Source organism: Netta rufina (assembly GCF_964035555.1).
Source record: "Netta rufina genome assembly, chromosome: 20".
NCBI classification, from domain to species: Eukaryota; Metazoa; Chordata; class Aves; order Anseriformes; family Anatidae; genus Netta; species Netta rufina.
Genome location: NC_140144.1, coordinates 7,745,894 through 7,756,734, shown reverse-complemented (window position 1 = coordinate 7,756,734; position 10,841 = coordinate 7,745,894). Strand labels below are relative to the sequence as shown.

Here is a 10,841-nt window from a genome sequence, read left to right as displayed (position 1 = left end):
CGAGGCCCCGCCCCCTTTTCCCATAGGCCACGCCCCCTTCTCCCTCAGCCCCCAGCACCAGGGAGGGCCAGGGAAGGAGCTGCAGGGCCCCCAGCAGCTGCTCAGGGGCTATAGGATTTTTTTCTTCAGCCTCCCCACGCCGCTTCTTTGGGTCTTGGCAGGTGGTTGGGTGAAGGCACGGCTCGCTTTGGTCTTCACCTGCGGCTGTGGTGATGCTTCTCAACTCCAAAGTGCAGCTGTGCTGCAGCCACAAGGCTGGTAGCCCAACTGTCTCTTATCACCCCCAGCATCAAGATGTTGTTTTTTTTTTTTACCCTACTCAGACCCTTATTACACAAGGGAAACACTGGCAGTGTTTTTAGAATCACCACTGTTTTTAGGGTGCTTTTTTGCAACCCATGGTGTTTTTTTGACTCAAAGGATGGGTCATGCTCCTGTAGCTCTGGGTCCCGGGCTGTTGCATAAGTGTCACTACTATTTTCCTTTTGCAGAGTTTTATTTTCTAAATCTCTCCCTGGAGTTACTCATTTTTTAGTAATATTCAGATATGCACGTGAAGCCACTCCCTTTCCCTCCTGTACACCCATGCTCCTTTGTAAGAGGAACACACACAGAAAAGATACTTCCCTTATGCTCTCACATGCCAGGACCCAGAGAATGTGAAATGATCCAGAAACCCTCTGCTTGCATTGTTTGTCCCTGCACCCAATGGTTACGACTAACAAATTACTGAAGACAACAGCGGTACAGAAGCGTTTCCTGTCTCTTTTCCCAATGCCCACAGGGAGGATGGACACAAGAGTCACCCCAGTGTGCTGTAAGGAGAGGTCTGGTCTTGTTTTTTCCCCCCAAGTTTACAGTTTTTGCCCTGGCTTACTCCCTTGTTAAGTGCAGTTGCTCTATGAAAGAATCGTTTAGAAGCTTCCCTTTAAAAACACAGGTGACAAAATCAAGTTTGTTATGGAGGTAGAAGTTTGTTTCTGTTAAAATCTACTCTGCAAAATCTGCAACTATACAGCATTTTGTGCTCTAACCTGCAGAAAAGTCAGAGGACCTCCAGCTTCCAGGATATTTTTAAAAATAAAGAAAAAAAAACAAACTGTTTATATTTAAAAACTCAAGTTCTTCAACTTTTAACCTTCAAACGCGTAAGGCAAGCTTAGCAGGAAAACTTAATTCTATAGAAGTGGCTGATCTCATGTGCTTCCTGCCTGTCCCACTCAATCACACCATTTTCTATCTTCAGAGAGACTACAGCCAACCCACGGTTAACACAGAACGTTCTCATACAACATCCTTCGCTACATCACAGTCAAGAAGAACCTCAAACACGGCCTTTATTTCAAAAGCCTTTTGAAATTCTGCGTTTTCAGTAACAGTTACTAATGAAGGAAATTCTTATCAAAATGAACAACAAAAAGTACCGTCAAAACCAACTCTTTTCTATTACTTTCTAATGCAGCATATGTGAAATATAAACAAGCCATACAAATACTTTACACAGTAAGATTATTTTACATTCGAGTCAATTTATAAATAGTAATTTTAGGCAAATTAATAAAACATCATACAAAGACAGAAGTACAACCTCCATCTTACCCCTCTATTTTCATATTAAAATGTAAAAAATTCTCCTTGGCACAATAAAAAAATATTTATGTGCATATATATACAGTCTTTTCTCTCTGTACTCCAAATATTAACAAAAACATTTTAAACACATTGTTCTGGTTTGCATGAAATGATAGTACAACTTATGAATATAATTGAGAAAACTCCCTTTTCTCTGAAAGAGTTAAAAAATCTACAACAAAAATAAAAATTAATTGCTTTTAAGAATACTGGTCAAAAAACCCTCAAGGTTGTACTGCTTCAATCAATGCAGATGTCTGAAGTTTTGTTTATGTTAGTGATTTAACAGTGCATTGAAAGTCTTCTTTTAAGGGATTTAATTTTTAAGTACTGAAAATCAAATTCTCACACAAAGAGTAAACAGCAGTTTCCAACTCCACAGAAACTTAAGCAATGGGAAAAAAAATAAATATTTTGAAGCTTTTAGAAAAACCTGGTTGCAATAAAAAAAGATTTATAAAATCAAAGCTAAGTTAAGGTAAGAAAAGGTGGCCCAAAAAAAAGTCTTTACCTCAGTCTTCAATATAAAACAGGGGAAGACAACATGCTTTTCTTTGCTTTTTCCATTATTTCATAGCTCATGTACCTGCAGTTGTTGATCTGTGCCCACTTTCAAACAGATCCCTTTCACAGTTAAATTTGCAGACTCTTAATTGTTTTTAAGGCTGTCATCACTCTCTTCACTGGAATCAAAAACATCACTGAATCGGAAAACCTTTTTCTGTTGATTGTCTGTTGAATCAGCAGAACTGAGCTGTCTTCCTTTTCTACTTTCTAACTTTTCTTCAAATTCAGGAAGCTTCTCTTCAAAAAGATAATCGATAATTTCTTTGAAAAAAAGAAAAAAAAGTTGTCTTAACTGGACCTGTAGGGGAACTGGATGCCATGAGGAAACAGGATCTCACAGGCAGAAATTATTCCATCAATTCTAACTACAAAGATCTTACTATTCCATGGTAATCATACTGATTGCAGAGTAGACCACACACATAAAAGTACATAAAAAGATACAATGAAAAAGCACAGGCAAAGCTTTTAAAGCCAAGGTACTAAAGAAAAGGGGTTGATAAATATTGTACGAAGATACAATTGAAAGTAAAGTGTTACAAAAAAAAGCACTTAGGAAAATAAGTATAAAAGTATAAGTATATACATATATATACTTATATATAAAGTATAAAGTATGTATTTTAGGCAATTTACTTAGGGAGAAAAATTAAGAAAGAAAAGAAAACTCCAAAGTAGAATATGTGTCCTCTTAGATTCTAACAAAAACATTAAGGAGTAGATAAAAACAGCTGGAATACTGACCAGAAAACGTCTTTTTTTGCCATAGAGGGACATAGGAGACTTTCAGCTTGTAAAATCTGGCTCGAACATAGTCTTTAGGAACACCTCTGAAAACAGAATTCAAAAGATTAGTGATGCAACAAACTAGTACAGCCTACTTGTAGCTGAGTTACTCATTCCTGAGAATGACGCCAGTCAAACAATACCTTGGTTTCAGGTAGAAAAGACAGATTGTGCAACCTAATTAAAACAGCTTTTTCAACATAGTAATTCCCCTTAAGGTGAGCACCAAAACCATATCATTACATGCATGTATTATACATTTAGTAAAAAAAAAGAAACAGAGCTGAGGAAATGTGGAAAAAGAAAAAAGCATTACACAGAAAGTCTAGAATTGGTAATTTCACATTCAGCACTAACTGCCTGGAAGAAGACTATAATACTGTATCACACATTGCAATAATTATCCCTTCCACTATTCGTTCATTAGCATTTGGAAAAATCCTTTTTTAAAGACTATAGCACAGATTATGTAACAGTTTTAATACATAGACAACTTTGGGAATACAAGGGTTGCCTGAAATAGTTAAAATAAAGTTTTAGTGCTGCTAGGCATGGTTTATCATGCCTAGCAGCACCAGGATATACAGTTGTATAATATCACACTAAATAGTGTTTTTTATGGTTGCAGAGACCTAAGAACGCTGATTCCTTTGGGGACTTTAAGACAGTCTGCTTCAACTTTTTTTTTTTTTTTTTTTTTTTTTAAATGAATAGAAAAGATAGTTTTTACCCAACAATGTCACTGAGTTCTTCCCAGTTTACTTCATCGGCATCCTCCACTTTCATTTCATACAACCTGTGAACGTAACACAGAGGCAGTTTGCAGGCAAAATTCAAGACATAATTTAATAACGTTCACAGCTTCCCTAGTCAAAAGTTACAGGATTTTTTCTCCAAAAAATGCGATTGCAAACCTATTCACAGCCAGCACGCTTTTATAAACACAGCTTGGAACAGTAAGAGACACAAAAACATTCCAGCAACTCTGAACTGTACCTTTTAATAAGATTGATCTTGGCCTGTAGTCCTCTGGTCCCCCTATATAACTGCTGCCCTTTGGTTATCTTGTTTGTTACAATCGAAGTCCTTTGAAAACAAACAAAAAAGACTGCTGTCATTTCACGAAATCCCAAGCACCAAAAGGAAGCAAATTCAAGGTGCCTTTGTTACAGCATTGATGCAGCAGCTATCAGGCTTCATGATTACAGCGTACAGAAAACTCACCACAGCTGGCAAAGAGTTATTTGTTTCAGACATATTTGCAATACCTCTTTTGTAGTCTACAACCTATTACCTATCCTGCCAAACAAACATCAAGTTTGAAACTGTTCTTCAGAAAGAAGTAAAATCTGTTGGGGAGAGTACTTAACTATCTCTATTTAGTATAAAACCTTACCATTTCTGTTTACATTGTCTCCAATACCTAGTTCCCACTTTAGCTTCAATTTCATTCCATGGCAATTTCTGGAGAAGTTTCTCACGTTCTATCAAGAAATTTCTACGTGACTTTTCAGATGATGAAACAGAATTTGCATCTTCCGACTCCATTCCTTTTAGAAACACCTCCTCCACTGCACGCATTAACTTCTGGGTCTCTTCCTTTGACCAGGGACCATAATTAATTGCTAAAATGGAAAAATATTCACAGTTAAGGTAAAATTCATCATAAATTACTAGGGAAAAAAAAAGCAAAACCGCAAATGCTTCACTTTGCCTTATTTTTATTTACAGGATCAGTTTCTTACATGCTCCCCGGAAACTCTTCTGCATACCAGATTTGAAAGGAAAATTCACTCTAATGATAGGAGTTCAGCCTAAATAATAGCACAAGCTCCTAGTTTCTTTCTTAAGACCTAGCTCTCAAATTCCTCTCACTCTCCCCACAAAAGCTTCTCTTTAGACAGCAGAAGTGTCGGTTCCATTTAAAAAAAGAATTGCATTAATCCCATGTCCTGTTCTCTAGACCCCACCCTGCTTTTTTTTTTTTTCCTAGTTGGAGACTGTTCTTATCCTTTGTCTGAAATCACAAACAACAGTTTACAAAAAAGGAACCACCACCACCACCAATCAGTTAAAGAATAAACAAACAAATAAACTCACTCCAGCGATTTTTCAAGAGTTTCTGTAATACACAGACTTAATTGCTTTTCTTAACAATTACGTACGGGACTTAATTTCAGAGTATTTCATAGCAACTGAGAGGTTGGAACGGGACATCATCTCAGAAATCTTCTTCCAATCATTGCCATGGAGAGCATGATACTTCTTTAGTTTTTCTTTTTCTTCTTTGGTATACCTAGTAGAAAAAATAGGCACTGCCTCAGACACAAATTCAAACCCCTGCAATGCCTTAAGAAAGCTGTACTCTTCACAGATGTTTCAATGTTACTCATGACTACAATTTCAATTTATATATCAGAGATTTACAAGAACTAGTCAGAAAAATAAATTGCCAATTAAGTCACAGGAACTAGCACAAACCCAAAAAATTATTTTCATTATTTGAACACTAAATATGGATACAAACACCAGAGAATTATATTAACCTTCTCTTAAACTCCTTAAAATTACTGGCTTACCTCCCTTTATAATTATTTGAGTCAAACATCTTCCTTGCTCGGTAATATATCAGCCGCCAGGCTCGTGGTATGCCCTCAGCTAGAAGGTAAATGATTCAATTTTAAGAGACATTTTTTACACTGGTGAGGCCACTTAAAAAAAAAAAAAAAAAAGAATTTTTCATAATCATGTTATAAATGATAAATTCTCTCCATTCAAGATAAAGCACTCTACAACTCAGGAACTGCACAGGAAAGTCTGGATAGGATCTCCTGAAGACTTGCAGAGAGATAATTCCTATGACCATGGTAAGATTGTGAACACTGACAGTTGGTAAATAATTCTGTGTACCTTTGTGCATGAATATCCAAAAGTGAACCTCTGAACTCTGAAGCACAAACCTACTACTCTATAGCTACAGTTTGCATGGACTGGGTGTAGGCTGTTTGTTTGGTGTTGTGTTTGTTTGTTTTTTTTTAATAACATTTGGATTAAGTGCAAGTAATGTACCGAATGCTCTCAGCAATAAAGAGACATAAGACAGCCAGCAATTAGGAGGCTGACGACATATTGTGCTCTTGCATGCAGAGTATTTCAGTTAGGAAAAGCACAGAATGGAGGCATCCAGTGAAAAGAAAGCAAAGATCTTGGCTGAAGAAAAGATCCTTGAAGTGGGGGAGTTTCCAGAACAGAAGTGACCTCACCGATGGGAAGGGAACCATGCAAACGTGACAATGCAAGTGGAATGCCTGAGCATGTAAAACTCAAAGAGGATCAAGTCTGCAGCCTCTCTGGACGTTAGTTAAATACGTATCCAAACCCATTACAGGTTGTCATTCACTGTCTTGACTGTAATAACAGTAAAGAACCAACACCAATTGGAGAGCCACTAAGCAGCTTCATCGCAGATGTTACAAGATGAACATAATTCTTGCATGAAGCAAGGAAGACTTCTAACCAAGAGAAGTCTAACAAGTAAAATGAGGAAGGAGGAAGACTGTACCTCCTGCAAACAGGATCTTAGTAGCTGCAATTTTATTTGCTTCCCTAGCATTTTGGAAAACTTAACTACTTCAGTTCATGATCTAATTCCTTCCAGTTTATGCCATCACTGGGTCTTGAATCTGCCCTCTATTTATGTGCTCGAGGAACAGTTAAATTAAAGACAATATTTAATCATGCCTGCCATTAATAAATCACTGAACTTAGTTACAGCCTAGCAAATAATGTACCTTAAGCCATAAAATTCAAATGCAAGTATAAGATTTCATCGTGACCAGCAGCACTTACAGGCTTTTTAATCTCTAACATTTTCATGACCTAGAACAAAAAATAACAGTATACTGTAGAGATTATCAACTACATAACCTCAGCAGCATGTTCCTTTTTTCTGCCAGCTTTACCAACATTTGTGCTCTTCAATTAAAAAAGATTTGTGAATATAGTGGTATCAGCAGTTTGTGGAATGTAAGATTCATCTATCCGAAACGGGACTTTATGCTTACCAAGTTTTTCACAGAAGAGATGCCGTGCTTTTAGGCGATTGATAGTGTGTTTCTCTTCTGGATACCTTGAAGTAAACAGGAGCTTTTCAGCACTGTCTATTCCAGTCATTGCCATGAACTCTTCAATGTTTTTCCTGATTTGATCGTTTTCCTTCTGGGAAAATCTGCCAAACTTGATAGGAATACCTAAAATATATGGAAAGTATTATTAAAAAATAATCTTTTATGTTTCACACATTATATTTCAGATTTACAGAGATGTTTTAGTAAATGTATAATGGAAGATCAACATATGCAAAAGGTAAAAAGGCAAATGAAGAGAAATTAAACAAGATCTGGGAGGAGGTAACCTACGCATGTACTTTGGACGATAATTTGACAATGAGGTTGTAGATGCTACAAAACAGAAACCACACTAACTGCAAATAAATATATTACAACAAAAGCCTACTAGAAAAATGCATGTTTTACGTATACAAGCCTGTCACTAAATAAATTCATGAACTGTTGCTGAATTGAAATTAATTGAGCTTGGATGTGACAAGACACAAAAGCAAGCTGTTTCCACGCTGTCAAAACATTAGCACAGCTCCACACTTCCTCCTCCCTGCAGCATTCTTTGGGGGGTCTCACCTTGTTTTTTAAACTCTTTAAATCTCATTAGATCTCTTCCAGCCATCTTCTTGATTGAATCTTCTGATATTTGCCTCACGTGAGGAATAAACTCCTCCAATTCTCGTTTTGCAGCATCTAAATCGAATAATGAAAATGATACAGAGTCCAGAGACTCATCGCCATCCAGGCTGACATCGCCAGAAGTTACGGTTTCAGTACACGTACTACTCCGGGCCTCCTTTGACACTTTGGGTTTTGGTGTCCTGATTAAAAAATAATTTTAAAAAGTAAACTAAAATACAAAAATAGAGCTTTAAAAACAGGGGTTTTCATCGCATCTCTACATGTTGAGCATCTACATGAACATGTTCGCTAATTAAATAACAAGGAATACTTCCCACATCCGTGCACCCCAGTCCAGCATAAGCCTTTAAACACATGTGAAATTTGGGATTTCAATATTCACAGTATTCAAAGTTTCTGAAGTCTAGAAAACCCCAGCTTTCCCAAGAACTCTCACACATGGATATGCGAAGAAACACTGTCCCTCACTACCCCAGTGGCAACACGGAACTTTTCCTTCTTTTTCTTATTAGCGAGAGCTAAAGGACACTTTTAACATAATTTTTTATTTTAACTGTCAGTTTCAGTCCATTAAGCTTGAAAATGGATTAACTTCACATTCTGGCTCTGATCCTACACCATATGATAGCATACCGACTAGTGGAGAGACTCATCTAGTTTTTACGTGGACAGAAACAATGCTTATAACTGAAATACTCAAGCATATTTAAAAAAAACAAACAAACAAAAAAACAAACTTCTATTACTCACAGTACTTAAAAACGTGGGTTCTAGACACTGTAAAAGTACCAACTGCTATTTACACAAGCATTTGCACAGACCTTTAAATTCTTTAGTTGATCTCTGTGAGGTTTTTTTTTTGGTAAAAACGCACAATATAAAGACCAAACTTAACAACTGGAATCTATTCCCCCTTCCCTCCCGCCCCCCCCCCCTTTTTTTTTTTGCACATAATTTATTTCCATACCTACATTTTTTAAACAGAAGGAATTTTATTTATTCTCACTCAATGCTAATAAACTTTCACTGTACATTCATAAAATAACTAAGCTCTAAAAGTCGGTCTGTAATATCTTAACATTTAAGATTTTTAAGCTGTTTTAAAAAGTACATATAAAACAAACTGAAAAAGGATCTGGGACTCAAATTATGTGATATGAACAGTGGGATAGAAAAAAAATCTAAACTTACATTGTGTCAGAGTCTGAAGAGCTTTCATCTGTGATATAAGCTTTGCTTTTAATCTTTACGGGCCTTGCTGGAGTTCTTGTGGAAGACTGATTAGTCTTTTCAGTAGGTTTTGAAAAATTAGCAGGTGCATTCACAGAAGCTTCACACGCAGCAGGAGAAGCATCACAGTCACCATCTTCATGGCATGGCTTGGACACTGCCACACCCCCCTCTCCTCTGGGCGATGGCAACACCGTGTCCTCTTGCCTATTTTGTTCTGGAGATGGCAAAAGTGACTGGTCAACAGATACAGCTGCATCCTCTTGTGTATCTTCGGTAATACTGGCTCTTCTTTTCTTCTTCTTTTTCTTCTTCTTTGCTGGCTTTTCATCATCACTCCAATCTTGTGTCTGTGAGGTAGGCTGCTCGCTTACTCCATCCTCTTCTGGATGTTTTTTTTTTCTTTTCTTCTTAGCAGACTTTTTTATATAAACGTAATCAGCTTCATCCTCCTGACAACTGCCAATGCAATGCTGATTTATTGAGATGCAAGTTACATCACTTTGGCCATCTGTGCTATCATCATGTTTATGCTTCTTTTTTTTCTTTTTCTTTTTGGGAACATCAATCACGGCTTCATCACTAACTTCAGGTTCCAGGACTACATGAGAATCATCTAATGAAAGCTGTTCCTCCTCCTCCTCTCTTTCTTTCTTTTTCTTTTTCTTCTTCTTTTTCTTTTTATAGACTTCACTGCCCTGTGCTGCTTCATCTTCAAAAAGCTCTGCATCTTGTATAGTTTCTTTTTCATCATCTTCCTGTCTCGTGTCGCGTTCTTTGCGTTTTTTCTTTTTCTTCTTGAGAGACTCCCGAACTTGAAAATCCTCTGCACTTGCTTCTTCTGTCATATTTTTTCTTACCTTAAAGAAAATATGAGTTTACTCAAGCACCGTAATATAAGTACCTTTATATACTATTGAACAGTAAAAAAAAAAAAAAGTTACTAGAAAACTACTGTAGAACAATTCAGTATTAACTTAGAAACATATAAAAAAGATACTTGCTTTTCAACACAGCAAATTGTGCGAAGTGACCGGACCGAAACGATGCCCTCTTCATCAAACAGATGTGCATCACAGCTGTATTCAGCTTTAAAAACGCCTTCCTGGAACGACAGAGACACACTTCAATAACTATTAACGTTAAGTTGAGCTACAATAACTACACAGTAACAGACTGCAGTATTCAATTCTTCTTCCAGCCTTGAAACAGCGACAAGTTAAATATAATAAAGCGTTAAACCCAGCAGTGCTGCAACCCAGCTCTGGTGGCAGAATCACAGCACCAGAAGCTTCTGACCGGGCTGTGACCCAGCGCCGGCTCTGCCTGTGCTCGAGCCGCTCCACACCGAGCCCGCACCGACCCCTTGACGGGAACCAACCCCGAAAACTCCAATTACTCAAAGCGGGCAGGCATGTTTTAGCACGTTTTAGCACCTTTTTCGCCACCAGCACGCGCAGACCCCCCCCACAAAGCTTCCTCCATCCCCAGCACGGCCCCGCCACCTCCCCACTTCCCCCCCTTCCCCCCCCCCCCCACAGCGGGGCCTCGCCCCACTCCACTACAGCCCCACCACCGCCCTCAGCCTCCCGGGAGGGGGCACCGGGAGGGGGAAGACCCCCCAAAAAACACCCCCGAGACCCCCTGAGGACCCCCTCAGAGCCCCCTCAACCCCTTAAATACCCCCGAAGGCCCCCGAGGCCCCTCAGCGCGTCCCGCCGGGCCTCAGCGCCCCACGCGGCCCCACCGCGTCCTCCCCTCAGCGGCTCCCCCCCGGCCCCCGCTCCCCGCCCGCTTCGTTCCCGTTGCCGGAAGCGTCCCCGGCCGGAGCCGCCCCGGCGCGGACCGCGGCGGTTGCTAGGA

General features: G+C 38.8%; 1 protein-coding gene across 2 annotated transcripts; it reads right to left on the bottom strand.

The window, feature by feature from the left end:
* Nucleotides 1-1,297: 1,297 nt before the first annotated feature.
* TTF1 (transcription termination factor 1) lies at nucleotides 1,298-10,709 on the bottom strand. Of its 2 annotated transcripts, XM_084299073.1 has the most exons (12): nucleotides 10,662-10,709; nucleotides 9,983-10,083; nucleotides 8,940-9,838; nucleotides 7,683-7,927; nucleotides 7,050-7,235; nucleotides 5,565-5,643; nucleotides 5,151-5,281; nucleotides 4,382-4,610; nucleotides 3,982-4,071; nucleotides 3,716-3,781; nucleotides 2,944-3,029; nucleotides 1,298-2,460 (listed from the first exon to the last, which is right to left on the bottom strand). In XM_084299073.1, the coding sequence occupies exons 3-12, from the start codon at nucleotides 9,824-9,826 to the stop codon at nucleotides 2,282-2,284; spliced, it is 2,178 nt and encodes a 725-aa protein (XP_084155199.1). In that variant the 5' UTR covers nucleotides 9,827-9,838; nucleotides 9,983-10,083; nucleotides 10,662-10,709; the 3' UTR covers nucleotides 1,298-2,281. The 2 variants fall into 2 exon arrangements, with proteins under 2 accessions (XP_084155199.1, XP_084155200.1); XM_084299074.1 differs by lacking the exons at nucleotides 9,983-10,083; nucleotides 10,662-10,709 and having other exon boundaries at nucleotides 7,683-7,799; nucleotides 8,940-9,100.
* Nucleotides 10,710-10,841: the final 132 nt, after the last annotated feature.